Source organism: Mirounga leonina, unplaced genomic scaffold (assembly GCF_011800145.1).
Source record: "Mirounga leonina isolate KUSES-001 unplaced genomic scaffold, KU_Mleo_1.0 Mir_201, whole genome shotgun sequence".
Taxonomy (NCBI): Eukaryota; Metazoa; Chordata; class Mammalia; order Carnivora; family Phocidae; genus Mirounga; species Mirounga leonina.
Window position 1 is genome coordinate 17,859,501 of NW_023270504.1, and position 24,801 is coordinate 17,884,301.

A 24,801-nucleotide genomic window follows, 5' to 3' on the forward strand; every position below is an offset into this window, starting at 1 on the left:
CCAAAGCTGCATGTTTCCGTAAAGTAGAATTAATATGACTTCTCCGTATACCACATGAATGCCATAAGGAAACATAAAGTGACTAGAATGAAAGTTTTGTGAAATACAAAATACCTGCAATCAGTTATTACTAAAGTGAAATGTTATTTTACTTCTCTGAAAGGTAAAACTTGCAATATTATTTCCAACTTTGAGGTCTGTGGTTGCAGTGTGGTTTGATGAGTATCTATTGAACATCTGAAGTAGGCAAGGCCTTGTGTGTTATGGGAAATTGGAAGAGCTGAAAAACCGCAATAATGCGATTACTAGAATAGAAAATAGACTATTAGACAAATGGATAAAAAGTGAGGTTATTTAGTTTTCAGGGGGGAAAAAGGCTGAGTTCAGGCCCAGTATATATACATTGTCTTAGTTTCAGAGAGGAACAATAGAGAGGCAATATTTCACCTGATATTTAGATCACAAAAGGGAAAACCTTGCTGATTCCAAGAAATAATTTCTATGGAAACTTGCCTTCTCTTCTTGAAAAGTTTAAAGGGCCTTTCTAAAGTGGTTTAGGTAGTTCCATCTATTAACAGGGAGACATGGAGGCTCGAAAGCTCATGATAAATTTAGGAACTATCATGATTTTCACTCCTACTCCTTTGTAGTGTGAGTATAGTTGTATCAGCTCATGATTTTAACTCATACTCCTGATCATATATCAGCCATAATGTAAAAAATAAAAAATAAAAAATGAAAAATAACAGTGAAGCTCTCAATAGGTTCACTGAATGCTACTTTGGTAAGACCTAGCTTTGAACTTCGAGGAAGACTAAAAAAGACCAAATGAGTTAGAGAAATCAGCTAGGACCCAAGAAACACTTACAGATTCCTGTCATCATGAAGCTGGGGAAAAGAAAGGCATGGGGAAAGTGAGCATAATCTTTAAGCAATTCCAGTTACCTAGAAACAAGTTTTGAACTGATTTTTATGTCCACGGAGGACAAAATCAGACATAACAGTTGGAATGGATAGGCAGGCAATTTTTTCTTAATAGAAAGATCATACAAGGTTGGAAGCTGATGATCTTCGCATTCCTAGAATTGAAGTATAGATAGCTGGGGAAGAAGAGCAGATTGCCTGCAGTGAATGAAATTGAACTTGTGGTTCTCAGTGGGAAGGTGTTTGTAAGTTTGCAGGAATGTTTTTAATAGTCACAGGGAAGGTTGCTAACTGGCCTTCTGTGGGCAGGAAGCAGAAGTGCTAGATGTCCTGAAATGATCAAGAAAGCTCCAAACGGAAAAACTGTCCCATGTCCCACATCTCACATACCTTTGTAATGTCACACCAGTTATAGATACGTTATAAATATAACTGCAAGTACTTTACCACATGATAATCTTGGGAATTTTTTTCAAGAAGTTAGGTAAAATAATTTAGAAGAAAGTTGTCATGAAGAAGAATTAGGTGTTATTTACAAATTATTCAATAATTTGCTTTTTCTGCCCATAGTATCTATTTAACGTGTTATATATTTCCAACTACCTATTTAATTTTAAAGGGTTCCAGTGCAAGGATTTAATTTTTCCAATGGCAAATATGAGGCACACACACACACACAAAGATTTAAGACTAGTGTCTTATGCACTGAATTACAGTGAAACACAACTATTGGGGAAACTAAGGAAGACTGTGTTTTGTTTTGTTTGGGATTTTCTAAGAGTTTTCTAAAGGTACATCACTGCCAGCAAATGCTACTCAGGGTGTCTGAGCTTCTTATAAAACACCCTGGATCAGACTTTTCTTCTTTTTTAAAAAAGATTTTATTTATTTGTTTGAGAGAGAGAGAGGGAGTGAGAGTGCACGCATAGGGAGGAGGGACAGAGGAAGAAGGAGAGACTCTGAAGCAGACTCCATGCTGAGTGCAGAACCCAACCTGGGGCTTGATCTCATGACCCTGAGATCATGATCTGGCCAAAACCACGAGTCAGCTGCTTAACTGACCGAGCCACCCAGGCGGCCCTCCCCCTGGATCCATCTTTATTTACAGCTGCACATCTGAACATATGTAGTAACCGTGACAATTTGACACTCTTATGAATAGGCTTAGATACAGAGTCTAAATTAGCAGACGTCTGAAGCAGTGATGTCAGTAAGTTGCATTAAGTGTTTTGAAAATATTTGTATTGCTATTCTCTATACTTTTCATTTTCGAAATATGAAGAGGAGATCTCTGCTGTGAAAATGACACATTGAAGTGCATTTGTTTCCAGCTTGCCCATCGTACACTGAAACTACCCCACAACAGTTTGCCAATCTATTCTCTTTTGCCTGCTGCTGATCATGGACTCTTATCTCTGAGGTCCCTTTATGTATCAGAAACTAAATGTATACCTCGCTACATGGAAGACTGTTGAATGTAGAAGATGCGTTTTGTGTTAAACAGTGTCACTTCCTAGTTGTATTTCATAATATAAATAATTTTGACACGACACTACACAATAATTTCTAGCTCATTTGCAAGAATATTATACTTTCCTCATTTTCCATCATCCACAGCCCATTATTTTTCTTGGCATGTTCTCTTTTACTTTAATTAAGGTTATTTTCCTCTTTCTCTCATCATATGCAAATATACCTAGTCTCTTATCATAACACTAGGTTTTATTCAAGGGTCCACCTGTACTTATGCTTGCTCAGTTATTTTACTCACTTTTTCATTTACTTTTATACTTGTACGGAAGGACTACCGATTCCTTTGCATCTTGTAAACTCAAACTTGTTCATTTTAATTATTTGTAGTCACAGGCAATTTCATTATGACTACAGAAGAACTGTATCTGAACAAGTACATAGGGGATCCATACAATTTTGTTATATATTTTTTAAATTTTATCTTGGTTTTAGATTAGAGTTAGGACATTATATCAACATAAAAAATCAATATGTGGGTTATTTTATGTACGAATTTCAATTTGAGTTATTAAAGAGGGCATCACATAATGCTCCTATGAGGAGGAATGGTGTCTGATAGGGTTGAGAACACCATATTAGATAATCTCTAAAATCTTGTCTCCTCTAAATTCCTCAGACTCCTTGGTTTCTCTAATCTCACTAATGATGGTGAATACTCCTGTCTTTCAGCAGAGTAAAAATTTCTTTCATGAAAACTCATAAGTTGAACTTAACTCATTTAGTAGTATACATGTTTATTTTACACTTACAAAAGAGAGTGAACCATTTTTCTGTTATTTCACTGAATTGAGAAGACATGACAAATCAAGAGATGCAAACACCAGTTCTCTGGACATGACTATTGTCAACACATACACACACACATACACACTCACGCGCATGTGCATTCTTCTTACCTAGCTTGACAAGCTGGAGCATGGAGGTATTACTTCCTCGTTCTGTGCAAGCGGTTACTGAGAGGTTGTAGATATCTCCTGGAGGCAGGCTGAGAATTGCAGTCATGACATTGCGTGTGACCTGCAAGATCCATCAAAATCAAGGGTTTAAACTTCTAATGAACTTGAACTAGAATACCACTCCAAACAACGACAGGGCTATAGCAGGCATTCCCTCTCTGTTCTGTGTAATCAATCTACAGTTGATCACAACCTTATGGATACTTTGTTTCCTTTGAAAATGTTATAAATTCCTCAACTGAGCCAAATGCAAGGTAGCTCTAAAAATGCATAATACCTATCAGAATATTTTTTGCAATTAGTTTTCTTTTTTCTTTTTTTTTTAAGATTTTATTTATTTAATTGAAAGAGAGAGAATGAAAGAGAGAGCACGAGAGGGGAGAGGGTCAGAGGGAGAAGCAGACCCCCTGCCGAGCAGGGAGCCCGATGTGGGACTCGATTCCGGGACTCCAGGATCATGACCTGAGCCGAAGGCAGTCGCTTAACCAACTGAGCCATCCAGGCGCCCTGCAATTAATTTTCTATTTGGAATAGGTATTTCTCTGATATTTTTCCTCATCTTCACAGCAAATTGTAGAAAAGGCATTTGCTGGGTTGCCACTGATGTATACATTACTCAGCCCTAGCTGGGAAGCTCCGAAGAAACCTAGTCACGTCTACAGCCACCTGGCTTCTTAATGAAAGACGGAATTTCCCAGTCTCCCCTATAGTTAGAGGGGACCGTGTGATCCACCTCTGACCAATCGATTGTCAGTGGAAGTCACACGGGCAGCTTATAATTCTGTCCACACCCAGTAAGTACTGGGCTACCACACCTTGTCTTTTCCTCTCCCCACAGGCTAGAATATGGATCTAATAACTGTGCAGGTTCACCCATGCAAATGAAGACTACACCGTGGTAGATGGAACAACAGGATAGAAAGAATCTGGACCCCTGGATGATTGATCCCTTACAGCAAAGGTGCCCTCATAGTCCTGTGCCCACACGAGAGAAACAAACTTTTATTTTCTTTGAGCCACAATCTTCGAGTTTTGTTTTTTGTTGTTTTTTTTCCAGTAATTTAGTCTGTACCTTAACTAATGTAATGCCAAATAGTTTAATAAAGCAGAAGAAAAGAAATCAGTATTTCCAACGTACTCAAATATTTAGGCATTGATGATACATGGAGAAAATTTTAAAACATATTCACTGTGGTTTTCTTGAAAATGTTTGACATCCTGAAGGAAAAGCTCAAATCCTAACTTTAAATATAAATGAATTACTATGGGGCACCTGGGTGGCTCAGATGGTTAAGTGTCTGCCTTCGGCTCAGGTCATGATCCCAGAGTCCTGGGATCGAGCCCCGCATTGGGCTCCCTGCTCCTCGGGAGGCCTGCTTCTCCCCCTCCCTCTGCCACTCCCCTTGCTTGTGTTCCCTCTCTCGCTGTGTCTCTCTCTGTCAAATAAATAAATAAAATCTTAAAAAAAAAAAAAAGTTTGACATCCTGAAGGAAAAACTCAAATCTTAACTTTAAATATAAATGAATTCCTAGTTATAACTAGTACAGCTCACTATTAAAGAGTAAAAGGTAAACTCTCTGAAAGGAAGAATTCAAATTTTACTGTCCTATCATCGGAGCCTAAAACAGTGCCAACAAGCATAAGACATTTGTTTAATGTTTCAATAAATGTCTGCTTAATGGTTTTCAATAGTTTATGTAAATGAATGTTCAGATGCCCAATACTGGGATTCAAAGAAACATACACTCTTTTTAATTTTCTTCTTTCCTTCTGCAACAACCATCCAGTGTAGCATTCTAGAATGGGAGAGGTCAGTTTTGTCATCACCATATGTCCAACTGATATATAACAGACTGTTGAAATACTCCACAGATGTGATTTCCGGAGCAACTGGGGCTAAAGGAAAGAAAGAGGTGCACTTTAGTTTAAGAGACTAACAATAATTAAAGTACTTCTCAACAGAGCATGAAATCTCATGTGGAGTTAATTTAGAGAATTAAAGTTCACACCATATGATGGTCCTGGGGATCCCTGGACCTCTCAGTAGTATGTGAAGGTTGGTGGTAAAAGGTGGACACTTGTTTCCTGGGGCCCCACCTTGTATGGTTCAGACACAAGGCAGTCAGACCCATCTGTACCTGAGGATATCGGGTCTTTATACAAATTTCATGGTTAAAGATTCCTGAAATGTTCACTTCTTTGAGTACACTTGTATCAATAAATTAATAGTATAAGGTGTGGCTGAACTTATTTTCCAAGCAGTACTGGAAAATTTGGGGTCCTATAAGAGTAAATTTTTACTTGTGGTGCAGCAAAGATGTTTATGGAAATAAAGGACAATAGGGTCAACAATTAGAGGGACAGAAAATAATTATTGTTTCTATAAAATAATAAGGCAATATCATTGATAGTGTCTAACCAAAGCTTTGCAAAAAGTGGGCTCTAACTAAATGTTGCTGAAACAAGTAACAAGGGAAGGCAGGAAGGGCTCTTTGCTAAAATCTAACACTGAGTTTATTAATTTTTTAATTTTCTCACACATTTAAATTTAAATTATCTCTAGTGGGGAGGAGAGTTCTTTAGAAGATTTGTAATTTATGAGCTCTCAAAGCGTATTTTAATTATTTTTTAAACTAACTGATAATTCTGAAGATTTTTAGGAAACACATTCACAGTTGAATTTAAAGTCCATGTGTATGTTGGTTTGAAGACAAACAGGTGTTCCATTCTGAAAGCACAAAACCAGCTGAAATATTTGGAGGAGAATTTCCATAAACCATGAAGATTCATTTTCCTCAAGATTCTACAAGTACTCATAACAAGCACTCATAACTATGCTTTCAAGAACAATTATTCACTGAAGAGATTTGTAATATATAGAGTAAAAAACATTTCTGTTTCAGGGCACGTGGGGGGCTCAGTTGGTTAAGCGACTGCCTTCGGCTCAGGTCATGATCCTGGAGTCCCGGGATCGAGTCCTGCATCGGGCTCCCTGCTCAGCGGGGAGTCTGCTTCTCCCTCTGACCCTCCTACCTCTCATGCTCTCTGTCTCTCATTGTCTCTCTCGCAAATAAATAAAATCTTAAAAAAAAAAAAAATTAAATGTTTAAAAAAAATACTGTTTCATGTGAAATTAGAGTAGTATTTCTATATGTTTGACAATAAAATCTTGAAATACCAGTAATGTATCTAGCAAGTAACACAAAACTGCATCCTATTTCAGAATAGTCTAATAAAAAGAATAATACCTTTGGCTTCTTTTCTCTTAATATATTTCTCTGTACTTCATTATATGTATGTATCTATACTTACATTTCTTCAAAGGATATTTTCTCATGTCCTAATTCTAGTAAGGGCGAGAAATGTATTTAAAATTGCGAACCCAGAAGTGTATAGCTCCCCTCACAGGTATTAACCAAGTTTTTAGATTTTTATACTCTGTATGGTCGCTTTAAAATGCAGCATAGTGCTGAAAGGCCACAAGATGTCACTATTTGTTTATTAAACATTATTTGGTACACTAGCATGATTACTATGCATTTGACTTGCAGACAAAGTTGCCTAACAAAGACAGGGGACCTGAGGTCCTAATAAATCACACCTTATTCAGGTATTTTATTCCTATATCCTTTTATATCACACGATTTGGCATTTTGGCTCACAACTAAAAACATAGGGGGGCGCCTGGGTGGCTCAGTCGTTAAGCGTCTGCCTTCGGCTCGGGTCATGATCGCAGGGTCCTGGGATCGAGCCCCGCATCGGGCTCCCTGCTCTGTGGGAAGCCTGCTTCTCCCTCTCCCACTCCCCCTGCTTGTGTTCCCTCTCTCGCTGTGTCTCTCTCTGTCAAAATAAAAAAAATAAAAATCTTAAAAAAAAAAAACATACGTAAGAGAAGTATGCTATCCTTGTTTGCTTTAAACTTGAAATGAGGGAAGAAAAACAAAACGAGACAAAGCTAAAATTTCAACCGGTTTTTAAAAATAAGTATAAAAATAAAAGTCAGCCACCATATATATTTTAATAGTCATTTTATTACGTAATTTCTCACACTACCTGTGAAATTCCATTATACCCATTTTATAGATGTGAGAATTGACTGTCTGTGTTAATATGCTTAGAGGAGACCATGAACTACCAATGTCAGCATGCCTTAGGAGATTGTCCCAGGAAAAGATAAGAAATTCCCAGAGATCAATTTATTAGAGATAATAGACTGCTCACCTAGGCAAGTAGCTCACTTATTGACCTTATAACTATTCAGATTTGCTGGGTCCATCACCTTTGCCAGATCCTGGTCAGTTCCCAGCTTTGAAAGGCACACCCCCACCACTTGAGTCCAGAACTCCAAATCCTGTTAATTTTTCATTTCTGATGTCCCCCTTCAGAGACACTGCAAAGAGCCCATCAAGGCAGTTTTCTGCCTTATTGCAGTGAGTTCTAATAAACTTGATTTTGCTCTATTAGCCAGTTGTTAAGTAGCATTTTGAATTCTGCCAACGAGAAAAGAGAAGTCCAGGATCATTAAGATAATTTGCCCCGAGTTCGACTGCTAGAATTTTGCAGAGCCCGGTCTGCTCAAATCAAGTGTTCAGATGCAAAGTCTGGGCTTTTTCCAGACATCTGCTCTGTCTGAGAAGGAAAGAATATTCTCAGAGAGGCAATGTCAATGAAGTTAAGCTGTATGAATTATTTATATGGTAAAATTTAATTAAATTTAAGTACGCAATTATTAATATAGTCAAGAAGCTAACACAGTACTTGTCACATAGTTGGTATTTTCTACCTTTTTGGTGTTTTTTCACTTTTCTACTCTAGCATTACTGTTAACATCTGGAACACAGGGAGCTCTAGACATTGGCTCTTAAAAGAAGGGGATGTTCTATGTACGTGGATAGTGTAAGAATTCACATGATTAATTTTTTTAAGATTTTATTTTTAATAAAATCATCTCTATGCCCAATGTGGGGCTTGAACTCACAACCCCAAGATCAAAAGTCGCATGTTCTACCAACTGAGCCAGCCAGGTGCCCTCACATGATTAATTTCTTTCCATTTTCTTTCATTCTGGTAAAGTTTGATGGAATAAAACTAAATGCCCAGAGAAGAAAGTATTTTGCTAACATTATCTTTCACCTAGACATGTTTTTCTCGTTTCTTCTCTCAGCATAACACTGATTAGAGCCTTGTAGTCCAACCAAAAGTTCCTGAAAAATCTTAGTGCAAATAGGGTTCAAAAAGGATTAATGTTTCTTTGATGAATTTCCCCTTCTCGTTGTCTTCTCTGACCACCTCTGCTATCTCTGTTATATGATAATGAGCTAACAGTTGTTTAAGTACTTAAACTTTGTGCCACATATTTCACTAAGTAATGTATTTTTTTTTTAAAGAGGGAGGGGGTGAGGGGAGGGGCAGAGGGAGAGGGAGAGAGAGAATCCTAAGCAGGCTCCATGCCCAGAGTGGAGCTCGATGCAGGGTTTGATCTCACAACCCTGAGATCATGACCTGACCCCAAATCAAGAGTGAGATGCCTAACCGACTGAGCCACTCAGGTGTCCCCTAAGGGACATATTTAAATGGAAAAGAATAATAGGTATCATTATCATATCCATTTAACACTTTAAAAAGCTGAGGCTTAGGAAAGTTAACATGCACAGGTTACACAGGGTAGATGGCCGATCCGTGATTCAAACCCAGGTCCACCTGTCTCCAAAGCCTATTTTCACTCCTGCAATGGACAACACTGCCATCAGTCTGTGACCTTAAAAATGGCTTAATTAATAAGGAGACGAAGGCACTCTAGCAAATATCATCATGGAATGGCTACAATCAATTCATCTCAGCGTGAAGCTAAAAGCTCTGTCTGCTACAACTCTATTCTCATCAATTCCGAATGGAGCACATAAAGGACAGTAACTCAGAATAAAAACATATTTTAATGTTTAAAGACTATCATTTAAACAAATAATGAATTTACAGAATTAAGCATACTGTCGTCCGTGGAACTGATGCTCGATCAGTGCCAGGTGAACAACTCGAAATTTCTGGAGGTGCATCTCTTCAGAAACTCCTCAAAACAGCCCTCTCTCCCCCTGGAAGCAGTTCCCACACACCACTCACCTGTTATGAAGCTGATGGTGGAGCTGTCACAACAGCTCAATTCCGGGTCTCCCCATGTGACCATGGTAACTCGAAAGTTGTAGTACCATGCTGGCAATAGATTGGCTATCCTCTAAAAAGAGCAAGGAGACAAAAGACTAAGGGGAAAAAAATCATATTTTTGGAGTACAGTTATTTTTATTAGGTCATGAAAATAATCTTTTTTTTAATTTTATTTATTTTTTATTATTTTTATTTCTGTGCCTTTTTGGATTTCCCAAATTTTCCATTTCCGGACTGAGGTAAGGTGTAAATAGAATGATATGCAAACATAATTTTTTTAAAGATTTTATTTATTTATTTTTGAGAGAGAGAAAGAGAGAGAGCACAAGCAGAGGGGAGGGGTAGAGGGAGAGGGGGAAGCAGACTCCCCGCTGAGCAAGGAGCCCAATGAGGGGCTGGATCCCGGGACCCCAGGATCATGACCTGAGCTGAAGGCAGACGCTTAACGGACTGAGCCACCCAGGTGCCCTACAAACATAGTTTTGAAGAAGTGATTCATAGGTACAGTCAAATATTTCCAATATTGGTTTCGTTTTGCAGTCTCCCAAGTTGTGTTACACATATGAAATACTACTTATTTGTAAATGACTGTACATACGCATCCCCCTATTTCTAAGAAAATTGGCCTCTCACAACTCTGTGTTCTCCCAGTTTGGACTAGAAGCATGCATCCTTGTTGGGTGGCAAATATCAGAGTCTTCAGCTGGGTAGAGGACAATTGTGTACTTCATGCATGACCTGTAGGAACCTGCACTTTAGAAATTATTCCAGTCTCAGAGAGAGCAATCTTCACCTGCTCTCTTGAAAAGCATCTTCTAATGACCTGACATTAGAGGTATTTAAAGGATGTGTAGATGTTAAGAATAGTCATCGTTAGCGTTAAACAGTGTCAACTCATTATCGAATGACTAAAGGAAATGTTTTTGTGTGTTTTCCTCCTCAGGAGTAGAGAGAAACAATAAGCACTTGATAGCTCCAGTAGAATGTGGATATGCTCAATTAGGGGTGAAAGCTTGCTTCACATAATTATTTTTTTCTCTCTCTCTATCTCTCCCCAAAACAAAAATAGTCCAGAAAGCAAAAACAACTAGAAAAATCTTGAAAGCAGAAAGCCCCCTGTATGTATTTACAGGTAACTTTTATTGGTACATTCGGTAGGGAAAGGCACATCTGTTTACACAGGGACGTGTGACAGCTACTTACCACGGATGCAGTCAAGGAGATAGTTGCTGCGATTTCATAGTACGTTGTCCACTCTGATGTCATTGTTGCAGGGTTGAAATAAAACATTTCAACTACGTATTTTCTGAACACTCCTAAGTAAGGTCTGCTCCAGCTCAGGACCACTGCCGTAGGACCCAAGGGATAGAGCATTAAATCCTTTATCCCTGTTGGAACTAAGAAGAAGTAGGGAGGGATGAAAAAAAAAAAAAAAAAAAGAGCCAGGAAGGAATGTTTAATATCTTAGCAATGGCTTCAAACTTCTTAATAGCTAGAGTTTTTGCTCTTCCAATACCATCATTGAATAAATCATATTCGCCTCTGATGTTATTTTTCCTGAGCTGTAGATGCTAACGATATCCCCCTGGTATACAACAGTAGTCATTTATTACTCTGAGTGTAGAATATTGGGTGAACAAGTAGGGCCCCCCATATATGATGATAATGACTTGGACCTGGGCATTGGACCCCCGCCTCTCCCCCCAACAGTACTCTGATAAAGTTATTCTGGAGGCTGGCAGCTTACCGATAGCAAATGTGACAGGATCTGAAGGGGGTCCAATCAAAGGGCCTTTTCTTAGGTACATCACGACCTGGTACTGGGCACCAGGAACCAGATTTTCAATAATAGATTTGCTTGAGTTCACCTTTAAACCAAACACCCGAAATGATTTATTTAGAGCTGGGCTTTCATAATGTGACACAAAAGCTGATATCATATTCAGGGCTCTTTGTGGAGCCACAGATGCCTTTGAAATCCAGAAGCCTTTGCTCGTTCTGGGGAAGGTCAGATTTCAGAATTGGGATGATTTATAGTTTATGTGAACACTGAAGGGAACCCAGAACATTCAAATTCTATGGCTGGATTTAATAAGCCCCGTGAACTGCTTTGTACCCATCACTGTCAATTTTAACTATATACACTAGAGACACATCAGCCCCTAACCATAATCAAATCAGCAATACCATAAGGGGAGTCTGACATCCTAAACCGTAGTGTCAGCTAAAACCGTACAAAGATCAGTGCAACAATGTCTTCAGCCTTTCGTCACTTAGAAGCATATAATATCTAATTATAGAGATGGAAATGACCTCAGAGATCATCTGCTCCAAATCTCTCATTTAATAGATCAAGAAAGTAAAGCCAGGAAATGGCCAAGGTCACATATTGGGGCTGGGAGCCTAGTGTTGTGACCTCTACAGCCTGCTACGGGCAAGTCATGGGACTTAGCGTGGGGGGACAGCAGGAAGCACTTCTCCAGGCTATTGTGACCCCATAAAATAATGTTGTAGGAAATATTTCTCATTTAGATGAGCTCTTTGCTGTTCTTTAAAAAAAAAGGGGGGGGGGGCGCTTGGGTGGCTCAGCCGGTTGGGTGTCTGCCTTTGGCTCGGGTCATGATCCCAGGGTCCAGGGATCGAGTCCTGCATCAGGCTCCCTGCTCAGTGGAGAGTCTGCTTCTCTCTCTCTCTCCCTCTGCTGCTCCCCCTGCTTGTGCTCTCTCTCTCTTTCTCTCTGTCAAATGAATAAATAAAATCTTAAAAAAAGAAAACTTTTGGGTCAGTAACAAATGCAATATAGAGAACAATAGAACAGATAGATGAATGAAATGTTCTTACTAAGGTTAAATGTTGGTGTGCACGAGGATTGATGCTTCAGCTTACGGGTCAAGAAGTGTGCGACTTTGACCTTAAGTGCCTCTGTAGTTAAGACAGTCTTGCTTAGTAGAAAGAACACAGGCTCTCTATTCAGACTGCCTGAAATCAAATCCTGACTCTACTCCCTTGTAAGAATGGGAATTTATTTATAATTTGCTTTTAATTCTTACCTTGGCTTCCTGATTGGTAAACTATAGATAATGCTATTCTATACCTCACAGAGTGGCAAGGATGCTTAAACTAGAGTATCAATAAAGTTAACTCATTACTCAGCAATTCTTTGGCCTCTGGGGTACATAACATAAAATTGCTGTGGAAAGGAGCATAAATCAATGAAGAACAGTATTGTTGGCAGTTTACGTATGCTATAAGTTTTTGTTTATTAAGCTTCGTTATGATTTTAAGAATAAACACAGAATTGGTGATATGATACGAACTTTAAACCTTTCTGATACCAGAAACTGATTCTACACAAGTGAAATTGTGGAATTTGAATCGGTAGAACTTGCTCTAAATGTAAGTGGAGGGACAGGCACACCATAATTTCTTTACCAATAACTTGAGCAAAATAAAATTAAGTTGAATGACTACATTAGCATTTCCCTCCTTTCTTTCCTATTTACACTGATATCAGAATTTTTTGCCCATGTTTTCGAAGGTGAATTCTGCTGGAAGCCATCTAGACAAAGTTGGCCAACTAGATATCCTCATCTGACGGAGCATTTCCTGAAGAGACAAACCACGAGCAAGACATGCATGCTGTGCAAAACTAAGTAACACTGTCTTATTTCTTTAAAATAATTTTTTAAATGAGAAAACTAATAATGCTCACAGTAGAAGAGCAAATGGCGTAAACCGGCAATTTTTCTGTCCTCCTCCCCTCATTTCAAACATTTTGGTGGGCAATCTTCCAGACCCTCCTGGATACATATAGACATAAATAATATGATATAGAACCATATAGGTGTTACATTATTAACATCGCTCCCAACTTTTCTTTAAAACTTAACAACACATCAGAGACGTCTAGGCATATCCGTGAATGCTAACTTAGCTCATTAATCACTCATTTAGAATACTTAGAATAGCAGGACAGAAAACGTGTAGACTGCTTTAGGGTGGTGTTAAAGATTCTTTGGTTGGATAATATTTTAAGCAAGCAGTTGGTTCTGATTATTCAAATGACTATGTGAAATCAGAGCCACTTAAATATGCCATCATATTTAATACCCTGAGGGTATCATGCTAGTGAAATAAGTCGGAGAAAGACAAATACTGTATGATTTCACTATGTGGAAATTAAAAAGCAAAACAAATGAACAAACAAAACAGAATAAAACTTATAGGTAAGGGGAACAGAATGGTGGTTGCCAGAGGGGAGGGGTTTTGGGAGGTGGATGGTATGGGTGAAGGGGCTCAAGAGGTACAAACTTCCGGTTATAAAATAAACAGGTCATGGGGATATCATGTACAGCTCGGTGACTATAGTCAGTAATATTGTGTTGTATATTTGAAAATTGCTAAGAGAGTAAATCTTAAAAGTTCTCATCACAAGAAAAAAGATTTTGTAACTTTGAATGGTGATGGATGGCAACTAGGCTTATTGTGATGATCATTTCACAATGTATACAATGATTGAATCATTATGTTGTTACCCTGAAAATATGTTCTACATCAATTATACCTCAATACAAAAAATACGCCATCATAACAAATTCACCCTAGGGACATTATACTCCTTTTTAAAAAGATTTTATTAATATATTTGCAAGAGAGAGAGCATGAGTGGAGTGAGGAGCAGAGGGAGAGGGACAAGCAGACTCCCCACTGAGAACGGAGCCATCACCTCTGACCTGGAGCTCAAGGTGGGGTTAAAGGTGGGGCTCTTCACAGGACTCCATATGGGGCTCCACCCCAGGACCGCAGGATTAAGACCTGAACCGAACTCAGACTGATGCTTAACTGACTGAGACACCCAGGCGCCCCTACTTTTTTTTTTAATAAAGAAGCAACTATGTGTATATACATCAGACTATTTCAAAAAATGACCTCGGTAATAAATAACAAATAATAAACACCAACTCCTTCCTGCTACCTCGTTTTTGAATATTTGCTGAGCCACCAGCCTGTACCTAGTGCTTCTACGCTTCCATGCCCTTTGCTTTTATCCTGGATCGCCTTGGGGCAAATAGACTGTAGGCAGGCAGGAGAAACGCCCCTGAATACTACTTACTAAATAATATGTATTTTATTCTCCAGAGGATCATCCCACATCCCCTCCCCCAATTTTCATCCCATTTTTGCATTCCACTATTTCCTCTCTCCCATTCCCAATGGGCTTCGTCTCCATTTAAGAGGATTCAGTTCAGCCCAATGCCCCCCCGATGAAGCACCAGTCCTGTTTCTCCCCAGCTAAAGAAATAGGAGGAAAGATGTCCTAGGGAGCATAGGAAATACATGACAGACTGCTAAATCATAGGGTACGTACATTGTCGGAAAACACTTAGGGACCAAGGCAGATCACATGTAAAAATAAATATATATATATATATGACTTTTTTAATCCTGAAATTTATGATTGTGTGTGAGTCTTTGGAGAAAGTACTGAAAGCACATTTGCACAATTTGAAGAATTGACCGGGTCCTTTATGTATAACACTGATGGAGCCCACACTTGATGTTCAATATATATTTATTAACGAATAGCACTGAGATGATTGTTAGGAGGCGTACAACAGAAAACACCCTTTTCTACAAACATTTGCATGCAAACTCACACACGAAACAACAACCAGACATAAAGAGGATACACATGATGAGGACAAATTCAAATTAGTGGGTACGATGTACCTACATGGAAGGCTAGACTCTAAGCATTGTGAACTCAAGGTTCAAGTCAAATTTGTTTTATTTCTAAGGTGTGGCACAGAAATCAGTGGTCGTGTCAGAAAGAGTAGTGGCACTAGCATTGGGTCTCATAGATGATCTAGGTGATACATAAAGCAAGGATCCTTTGGTATAGTCAGTGGTAGAGGCAAAGTAGGGAGAGTGAAAGTATAAAATGGTGGAACATTATATTAACCGTTAATACAATAGTCCCTGCTTATCTGCAAGGGATATGTTCTAAGACCCCCAGTGGATGCCTGAATCCATGGGTAGTACCGAACCCTATGCGGACTATGTTTTTTCCCTATACATACATACCTACTGTAAAGTTTAATTTATAAATTAGACAGAGTAAGAGACTAACAATAACCAGTAATGAAAACAATTACAACCCTATACTGTAATAAAAGTTATGTGAACATGGCCTCTCTCAAAATACCTTATTGTACTACACTCACCCTTCTTGTGATGATGTCAGATGATAAAATACCTATGTGATGAGATGAAGTGAGGTGAATGACGTAGGCGCTGTGACCTATTGTTAGGCTATTATTGACCGGCTGCCCACATGTTGGAGGAGGATCATCCGCTTCTGGCCCACGGGTGACCATGGGAAACTGAATCCGTGGAAAGTGAAACCATGAATGGGGGAGGGCACTACTGTATGTGTTTAGCTTTAGAATCACTCTTATTTTTGAGCTGCATCTTGAATATTAATTCAATCCAGTACCACCGAATACAGAATTAAAGAAATATTATTACTTTTTCTTTTTGGATAATGGTTGCTTTGGGAAATAAGCCCAAATCAGACTGATACTGGTGATAATATCTTCCAGATTCTTTTGATTAATGGCCACATGATTACAGGCCAGTTTTTGAGGCTTCTTTTTTTTTTTTTAAAGATCTACTTATTTATTTGAGGGTGGGGGGAAGAGAGAGAGGGATAGAGAGAATCCCAAGCTGACTCTGCACTGAGCAAGGAGCCTGATGAGGGGCTCCATCTCACAGCCTGAGATCATGATCTGAACCCAAACCATGAGTCAGAAACTTCACCAACTATGCCACCCAGGCACCACTGCTTTTCAGACTGTTTAAACTGATGTTTCCTCATCTAAAAATGTGTGCGTGCATCTGTGTGTGTGTGTGTGTGTGTGTGTGTGTAGTGGGGCAATGGATAATGTTGGTATAATAACAAATCTTCAAAATGGTCTTGTAATTGAGATGACACCTCACACAGTGGTCTAGATCCTGCCCTCCACTTTAAATATTGGCCTCTTTGCCTATAACCCTTAACAATTTCATGTTTGCATTTCAAGAAAGCATTGTCAAAGTGCACTGAGCCCAGCCTTTTCTGGCTCATTTATAATTTACAATTTTTATCTGTACTGTTAGCCTTTGGCTTCTATGCAAAAGATACATAATTTGTACATTAGATGAGGGGTGATGAAATGTGCCTTGGAGCAGTCAAGTTCTGTGTCATGTTCTGTAAGAGAAACACATTTTTCTACCAATATATCGAGTCAGCTGTCTTTCCTATGCTCAGGAAGGGAAACTTCTAAGCTGCACAGTGAGTTGTGATTACATTAATCGGTTTAGCCTATGTACTCCTTACTTTAAGTCAAGGGGTAGCCTCATCTGCAAGTAAGGGCTTATCTCAACACTCTTAAGCCTTTCTAGCACTCCAAAGGCCATGATTCCTGAATTCCTCTTATCAACTTTAAAGTTTCTCACTCTTTGAACTTCCCTAAATCCTAATTTTTGTGGGATAAATGGAAACATTCCAAAAAGCTTTCATATAGTAAACATTGTTCTTGAGTATTATATTTCCAGTGTATGACACATGAGTTGATAATGTAATTTTTTGCCTTTAGGGAAGGAAATTTGTGTTTGCAAGACACCAGGAATCAGTACATTCGATCCTATGAAAAAATAAAACCAGGTTTTAGGAAAATAGTGCTGGGCTCTAGGCTCCCTGTGGATACTCAGGGCGATGGAAAGCACGGTCTGCCCTGGGGCCCATGTGGCAGGCATTCACTCAGGACTGATGGCTGGGTGCATGAGCTCATTCTGGTAACCATTCCCAGAACTACTGATTTGCACCCCATTTCCGAGTGCCCCTTTATGCCCCCTTGGAACCGAGCTAACTTCCATTTATCCTTCAAAGCTCTTCTCAATTGTGATTAGTGAATGGGGAGTTTTTTACTTTAGTACTTTTAATTTTTAATTATTTTTTCAGTGAGCATGAATTACTTTTATAGTTCAAGCAACAAAAAAAGAATAGAAAAAGTAAAACAAACAAACAAACAAACAAACACAAATTCCCCAGAACCTTCTGCTTGCTCATCTCCTTCTCTGGGAAAAGTTTTTCTGGCCAGTTTCCAAATCCTCTTGCCCCAGTCCATTATTTACTCATGCTCAGCTCTCTCTTCCCATGAACTCATAGGGCCTCTCGATCATTTACTTTTAGCCTCGGCCTGATTTTATACTCTGCGGTAATTATATGCTCACTTATGCGTTGTTCTCCCTAGATTATAAACTCTGCAAGAGGCAGATACGTAGCAATTATCTAGAATCCCAACATCTGTCCTATCTGAATTCCTGGCACATCACAGGTGTCTTGAATGAGGTGTGAAAATAAAAGGAAGATGCTAGTGCTCAGAGGGGGAGGGAGGAAGAGTGTAACTGAAGAACCAGGCACACTCATTCCCTGCTCACAAACCACCCCCCCCGCCACCCCCCCCTGGGGGGGGAGACCCCAGGGCAGCCTCTTGCAATGGCCTCCTGCAGGCCTTGAGTGAGCAAGCCCATCAGCATTTTTTCCTGTTCCTTTACCTGAGTGCAGTACTGCTTTTCTAGCCTCTGGCTCTCCTTCTGTTTCTGGCAGGTGAGCGACACCACAGACACGATGGTGCCATTATAGTTCTCCTGGGAAGATGTCCAGGACATCAACGCAGTGGTTGAGCTTAGAACGTGGACACTCACATGCTGGGGCTTCTCAGTCAGTTCTTCCATCCACTCTCCTGAAGGGCCTAAACATGTCAAATAAGAGCACAAGGGAGGTTTCATGCTGAGCTGGTGGAGATAAAAGAGTCGAGTTTTAAAAAATCATGATGTTTTCCTTTCGCCTTTACACAGTCAAGGTTAAGACGGGCAGGTGGACCGGCACGGCTCTCTGTCCCCTGCCTCTGAGTTTATTCCAGTAGATTCTTCTCCAGAGAGAATCTACTTCTCTTTGAACGCAGAGCGGGTGTGGAAGTGGGGGCATTTCAGCGTGTTTAGAATTCCTTTGCTGTTAGGATCTTTGGTCTCTAGAAACAATGACTTTGAGATTCAAATTAGCCTTGACTGCCATCATACGAAAAGATGGATCAAAGAGGCGGAGTGCGACTATATTGAGAGAAGAAATAGGCAACAGGCTGGCTCAATTACAGAAGCTGCCTGAGATCTGGGTGATAATTTGAGGGACGCGGTCGGTTCCTCATTATAAAGTATCTCGTCAGAAGTGCCCACCATTTGCTTTGTTTTCTTAAGTTTCTGAAGTGGTTATTAGCGCTGTGCCTGACACATAGTAAGGACTCAAGAAGCGTTGAGGTGGTTATTATCTACAGAAGTTCCTTGTTGAAATGCACATGTGCAACGTTCCTTTATTTGCTTAGGATACACTTCTCAGTGTCTTAATAGGGAGCTGTATTCCTGGGCTGGAACCCAGGAGGGGGAAAGAAGCAAGCGGATCTCCTGGGGAGAGCAGTCTCAGGCTCACAGCCAATGGGGCCAGGGAGATAATGACAATAAAAAATGACAATAATAATGATGGCAAAGAGATAGAGCATTCGGCAGGTTGGCAGGTCGTAGGCTCTGCTTTAGGCTTGTATATGTTTACATATGTTAATCCTTTAATTTTCATAACAGACCTATGAGATAAGTACAAGTATTAATCCCACTTTCAGATGAGGGCGCTGAGGCCTCTACAGGATAAGTAGATTCACCCACAGGAAGGCTGGTTCCAGAATCCACGCTCTTAACCCCTGCAGGAAACCGCTGGGGGCACTAGGAACTGTGAAAAGCGCTGGTTTGGAGATAGGAAAGTTGACCAAAACTCGGCTTTGCTCATTATTAGTGACACAAACTTGGGCGAACGGTTTAACTTCTCTGAATCTCTGGCAATGCACCGGCCAAATGGATTAAACCATAGAATGTTAGAATTGAAAACTTGAGAGATCCAATACCTCATTTAACTGATGAGAAAACTGAGGCCCAGAGATGTGTATGACCTTCCAATGTCACACAGCTAGTAAGTGCTTGGGGCCCAACCCAGACCTCCGGCCTCCTGGCTCAGTGCTTTGTGACAATTTATCATGATGCCATCTGTCACTGGGATCAAATGAGATCATAGATGTTAGAGAACGCTGTAATTGTGAAGTGTTTTCATCGCCGTTAGGAAGATTACTGAGGTAGCAGGGGCACAGAGAGCCAAAGTGAGAGGAAGTAAAACAAATTCACTTGTTCAATGGTTTTACATTAGGACTGACCTGATGATCAAGCCAAGGTAAAGGGTCACTGCACGCTACGTGGAAATGGACTTTGCTATCAAATATTCCTAGGTTCTAGTCCTCATTCAGGCACTTGGGAAAGTTACTAAACTTTCTGTGCCTCAGTTTTTTTTTTCCACCTGAAACATGGGGATCATTGAAATGTGAGGCTGTTGGGGATGAATGTAAATGTCTACCTTTCCTCTCATCTCTGAAGAAAGCCTTCAAAACCACAGAAATAAAAATTATAATGCAATACGAGAAATATAAATCTTAATGGAATTTAATAAATATTAATGTCCTAGCTTAACACCGGAACAGTTTGGTCAGGAAAACGGGCTGTGAATATCGTTTAGCTGGTATGAGTCTGTACTATGTTGAGGGGGCTTACTCAGTTCCAGTATAGTATTTATATCTATAGTTTCCTGTTTTAAACTAAAGGTGTATATACAGTACGCCTGAATAACTCATTACTGCAGAGCAGAATATCCTAAGCCCTAAAAATAGTATTCTTTTATTGGCAGAGAAAAAAACAGAATTTTTAGTGCCCTATATTTTCTAGATGAGTATTGAGATGCATCTCTTTGAAATAATCATATTTTTTAGCAATTCTGACACATTCTCAACAGCGCTAGTCAATTTGGATACTCTAGAGCAGAGCGCTGGACACATGAAAGTTGTTCAGTGAATATTTGTCAAATGTACAACAAATTTAATAAATAAGTAGTAATAACCCCAGGCTAGGATTTTATAATTTGGTATGAGAAATAAGATGTACACAAATAAAACAAATCTAGAAAAATATTATACACAAATAAGCTCTGTATTTTGTGTTGTGCACTATGAAACAGAGTAGAAATTCAGAGAAGGGAAGGACCAGTTTGGCCAGAATAGCTGAGGGAGATTTCCCGGAAGCTGTTGACACTTGGGCTGATCTCTACTGACAGACAGGGAAACCTTCTAGTTAATGAGACATTTTAAGCTTCACGGAAGAACTGAATACTAAACTTCATTCTCAAGTGACCTCATGTCAGAGATCTTCCATAACTGAAAACCAGGCAAGCAAAATTATGACTATTCTTTCTGTATACCTCATGGATCTTTAGGCCTCTTATCAGCGGCAACATTTTTGATTTCTTAAGTAGAAATGCTACATGGGGCATTTTCAACATTTTTCAGCTGTTAAATAAACGGATCTCTTCCCTCTGCCCCCCTTCTCATTCTCCCATCCACCCTTTTGAGGCTTATTTGGGGAAAGGAGGTATTTTGCCTTTGGAGAAGGTGATAAAGTGTGTGGTGGTCATCTTTTCTGAAGAGCCATTTTTATCCATTGCCATCTGGTTTTTTCTTTCTGCTGATGGGAGGCACATGTAACTGCTGATAAACCAGGTAACTGATTTTTGGCTTTGAGACCTCTGGTGAGCACATTCAGATTAGCTAAAAACATTACAGACATACACCATTCATGCAGCTTCTAGAGACTAATTATTTGCTCTGTCATTACTCCTCATGGAATCAGTAGAAACTACCAGAAGACTTGACACTGGGGCTTTTAGAATGCTCTAGCTTTGTCTTCTTGGGCCAAATTTATGGTGACCACCTAGGTCCTACGCCACTTAAATCTCTGGTTTTCTTTTGAGCTCTCTCAGCTCAATATTCTAATGAGACTTCTATCCCAGTCCAACAATACCAATTTTCTGTATGGCCTCAAACAAAAGTCATATGTCCTAAACCGTGTGTCTGTGTCCTTGGAGGGTCTGTTATGGTTAGCGTGGAAAGTCAGCTTAATAAATGTTCAGTTATCCCAATAATAAAAAAACCCATAAGCTAAATCTCTGCGTAGGTTTGCTACTATTAAACATACATATATTTCCTCTGCTGTCAAAATCTCATGGAACCGAGCCTCTTCTGACCTTGACGATTTCTCAGGGTCTCTGAGGTTTGATGAATAATTGATGCCTGAGCATCATTAATCTCCCCAGTTCCATTGTCCTAGCTCCCCTGTAAGTGCAAAATAATCTCTTTGGTACTTACTGATATAAAAACTGAGTGATTTTGCTGACTGACTTTTTCGAGTTTCACAAGATCCTGAGGAACTAAAGGTTGTCACAGATAACTTATATTTCCCAGGCTCCTTCAATTCTGCAACAAATTCATGTGCTTCTTCATCCACTGTCAAATATTCAGTAAAGTTTTCTGAATCATATATAAAAAAGAGAATATATATGAATTGAAACCTGGAAGGGCCCTGAATGTAGACAAGTCAATTAATACAAAAAATAAGTATTTTTTATACGTTTCCTTTCTTTTGTCAAGTTCAATTATACATCTTCATCAAAGCTACTAGAAAAGAAACATGACCAAGTATTCAAATTGCTTTTCACAACACTTCTAATTTACCAATCTAAAATATGGCATCCAAAGCAATAAAGCTTAGAGATGAGTATATACTGTATATTCTTATGCACTATTACCCAACAATGTCATATGCACAGAATAGAAGTAGAATGTCGGGATAAGATTGCAACAGTTGACTTTCTTATCTGGATATAAAGATTAAAAAAATAACCAGCAATCAGTATCTTATCAGTTCTTTGTGGTTAGTATTAAATACCCAGAAATGCCTTAAAATCAATGGAATTATTTCTAGTTGGAAATAATTCTCCTGGGCAGATTTTCTGACACTTGTAATACTTGTCCTTGATTTGTCTTCTTCCAGATTTTACTTTCTAAAAGTGAAAATGATTTTGCATTGCTTCAAAGTCCATCTCCTGCTGCTTATTACTCCATTTGAAGTTGTTCTCATCAGTTGGTGACTACGATAGACTTCAACAGAACACACAGCAGTCAGATGAAAGCATGATTGAACGTTCATGGAAATACCCATTAAAAAAAACAATTGTGAGATACAAGACCCTATTTTCCACAGAATATACCATGGGACAGGAAAATAAAAGACAAATTAAGGGCAGATGAAGAAAGATATCTTTTATACAAGTAATTCTAGGTAAACGTGAAGACTTTTGAGTCCAATAATTGGAAATGACAAAGGATTTCAATTTTACACAATATTTGGGTATGGTTGATTGCTCTATAATCCAGGATAGAGGAATCCACAGATTTTGGTGTCTTATTCTATAAAATAAAATAAGGGCAAACAACAGTATGCACTGTATGATACTACATGATATTAATGCCCTACCCTGAAAATAAAGCTATTATTTGAAACTTCAAATTCTAACAACTTGACAACTTTTACCACTCAAACCACTAGACTGGAAAGTATGAAATGAAGTGTGTTATTATAGAAACAAAACAAACAGCAAATAACGATAATAACCTAGCAAACAATTTAAACATGATTCATGACCCACATTGACTGCTGGCCAGGGCCCTGTTTTTCATAAGCTAGTGGACTAAAGTACGAAGAAAGCTCTGGAATGCTGGATCAATGACTATGATCCATGCTATGGCGAAAATACTAGTTGCTGTGCATTTTCTATTTTATGACCCACTCCTCTTCAGGCAAATGTGGAATGGTGCTGGTCCCTGAGGGGCACACCCTGAGGCAAATCAGAGTCGCTAGATGAGCAAGCCCCAGGGCTGACGCTCTTGGGAAGGTAGCCTTCTTGTCAGAAAGATTGTTTTGCTACATGCTTCACAAACTGTGTACTAGAAAACAGAAAATTTCTCCAGGATATTTTGTAATTTGTGATGGTTAGAACTTTAATTCAAAATCTTTCCAAACGGAAGGTTTTCCTCAGCGGCCCGGAGTATGTGACATGTTGGGCAGTGAAATGTGAGCAAGTTGTGAATACCCGCAACTTAGAAACTACCTAAACCCTGGATTCTGATCCTACCTATTTAATTTTGTTTTCTAGTCTTAGTGGGCGTTGCTACTCAATTAAATTCTTCCCTTTCTTGACCATTTTGTCTTTAAATATTAACTGTCTCCCATTAGCCTTTTTTTCTAAATATTTTAGTTGCAACATATGTCAGTGCCCTTTCCTTTGTGCACCATTTCTTATTTTCGCTGATTTCCTGTTACTTTACCTTCTCTTTCTATGTGGATATGGAACCCATCGAAGGCAGTGGGTGGTTTGGGTGGTAACCAATTCAGGATCATTTGTACAGGAAAAAATGAGAGAGAGCCTGCTGTTGATTTCTCAGTCTCACTGAGTGTACTGTTATTTTCATATTCCATGGGAAGGACACTGACAAAATCATCTTCACTTTCGGGAGTTGCAGATGCGCCGCCCAACCAATAGGGCTGGGATGGAGTTTCATAGTCACTGCTGTTGAAATCGGGCCAACCAGAAGAAATGTTGCCAGAGGGAATTTCAGGGGTTTCATCCATAAAATGGAAGAGTTTGTCTTTTCCCACTGTATCTTGTGATCTCATGAACGATTCCTCTGGAAAACTGCCACTCTGTTCTTCCCAGTTGTTTTTGTTCAAGTTTACAATACGAACTGAGATATTTCGAGGTGGATAAGGGGCTGTAAGAGAGAGAATTTTCATTTTCCAGTAATTTTTAGTTCTATGACAGTGAATACTTAATCTATTAGTAAGTCAAATACACAAGTGGATTTACAAAATAGAGGTTAATTTTACTTCTACTAAAAGATAGTAGAAGATAATCTACATCAAGAACTATTGTGGTGTTAAGTCACACATTTATCTAAGATTTTGTGCACGATGTGTATACATGAGTATATCACCACTCATACTTCAACTACATTAACTAGTGATATGATGCTTGTCCAGGTGGTAATTTAACCATGTCCAAGCAGAGTTTTGTAAATATTCTGTAGCTTATCAAAATCTCCTTTTATTTCTTTTTTTAAATTTTTTTATTTATGTTAATCCCCATACATTACATCATTAGTTTTAGATGAAGTGTTCCATGATTCATTGTTTGTGCATAACACCCAG

At 39.1% G+C, this 24,801-nt stretch overlaps 2 protein-coding genes across 2 annotated transcripts; both read right to left on the reverse strand.

The window, feature by feature from the left end:
• Positions 1-143: 143 nt before the first annotated feature.
• On the reverse strand, positions 144-18,531 carry LOC118025424 (receptor-type tyrosine-protein phosphatase O-like). The gene is made up of 7 exons (XM_035027834.1): positions 18,172-18,531; positions 11,321-11,441; positions 10,777-10,970; positions 9,532-9,643; positions 5,159-5,310; positions 3,354-3,474; positions 144-280 (listed from the first exon to the last, which is right to left on the reverse strand). The coding sequence occupies exons 1-7, from the start codon at positions 18,403-18,405 to the stop codon at positions 144-146; spliced, it is 1,071 nt and encodes a 356-aa protein (XP_034883725.1). The 5' UTR covers positions 18,406-18,531.
• A 2,637-nt stretch (positions 18,532-21,168) lies between these two features.
• On the reverse strand, positions 21,169-24,500 carry LOC118025425 (receptor-type tyrosine-protein phosphatase O-like). The gene is made up of 3 exons (XM_035027835.1): positions 23,922-24,500; positions 21,903-22,064; positions 21,169-21,305 (listed from the first exon to the last, which is right to left on the reverse strand). Exons 1-3 carry the CDS (start codon positions 24,385-24,387, stop codon positions 21,169-21,171), a joined length of 765 nt encoding a protein of 254 aa, XP_034883726.1. The 5' UTR covers positions 24,388-24,500.
• Positions 24,501-24,801: the final 301 nt, after the last annotated feature.

Excerpts from the sequence above, each read along its gene's own strand:
- LOC118025425 (XM_035027835.1), bottom strand. The coding sequence starts at position 24,387 with ATGAAAATTCTCTCTCTTACAGCCCCTTATCCACCTCGAAATATCTCA. Across the intron at positions 22,065-23,921 it reads TATCCACATAGAAAGAGAAG|AAAACTTTACTGAATATTTG; the intron begins GTAAAGTAACAG and ends TATATGATTCAG. Across the intron at positions 21,306-21,902 it reads ATCACTCAGTTTTTATATCA|CTAATCTGAATGTGCTCACC; the intron begins GTAAGTACCAAA and ends TAATGTTTTTAG.
- LOC118025424 (XM_035027834.1), bottom strand. The coding sequence starts at position 18,405 with ATGAAACCTCCCTTGTGCTCTTATTTGACATGTTTAGGCCCTTCAGGA. Across the intron at positions 5,311-9,531 it reads CACCATCAGCTTCATAACAG|CCCCAGTTGCTCCGGAAATC; the intron begins GTGAGTGGTGTG and ends TCTTTCCTTTAG. Across the intron at positions 281-3,353 it reads GCTCCAGCTTGTCAAGCTAG|CTCTTCCAATTTCCCATAAC; the intron begins GTAAGAAGAATG and ends GCGGTTTTTCAG.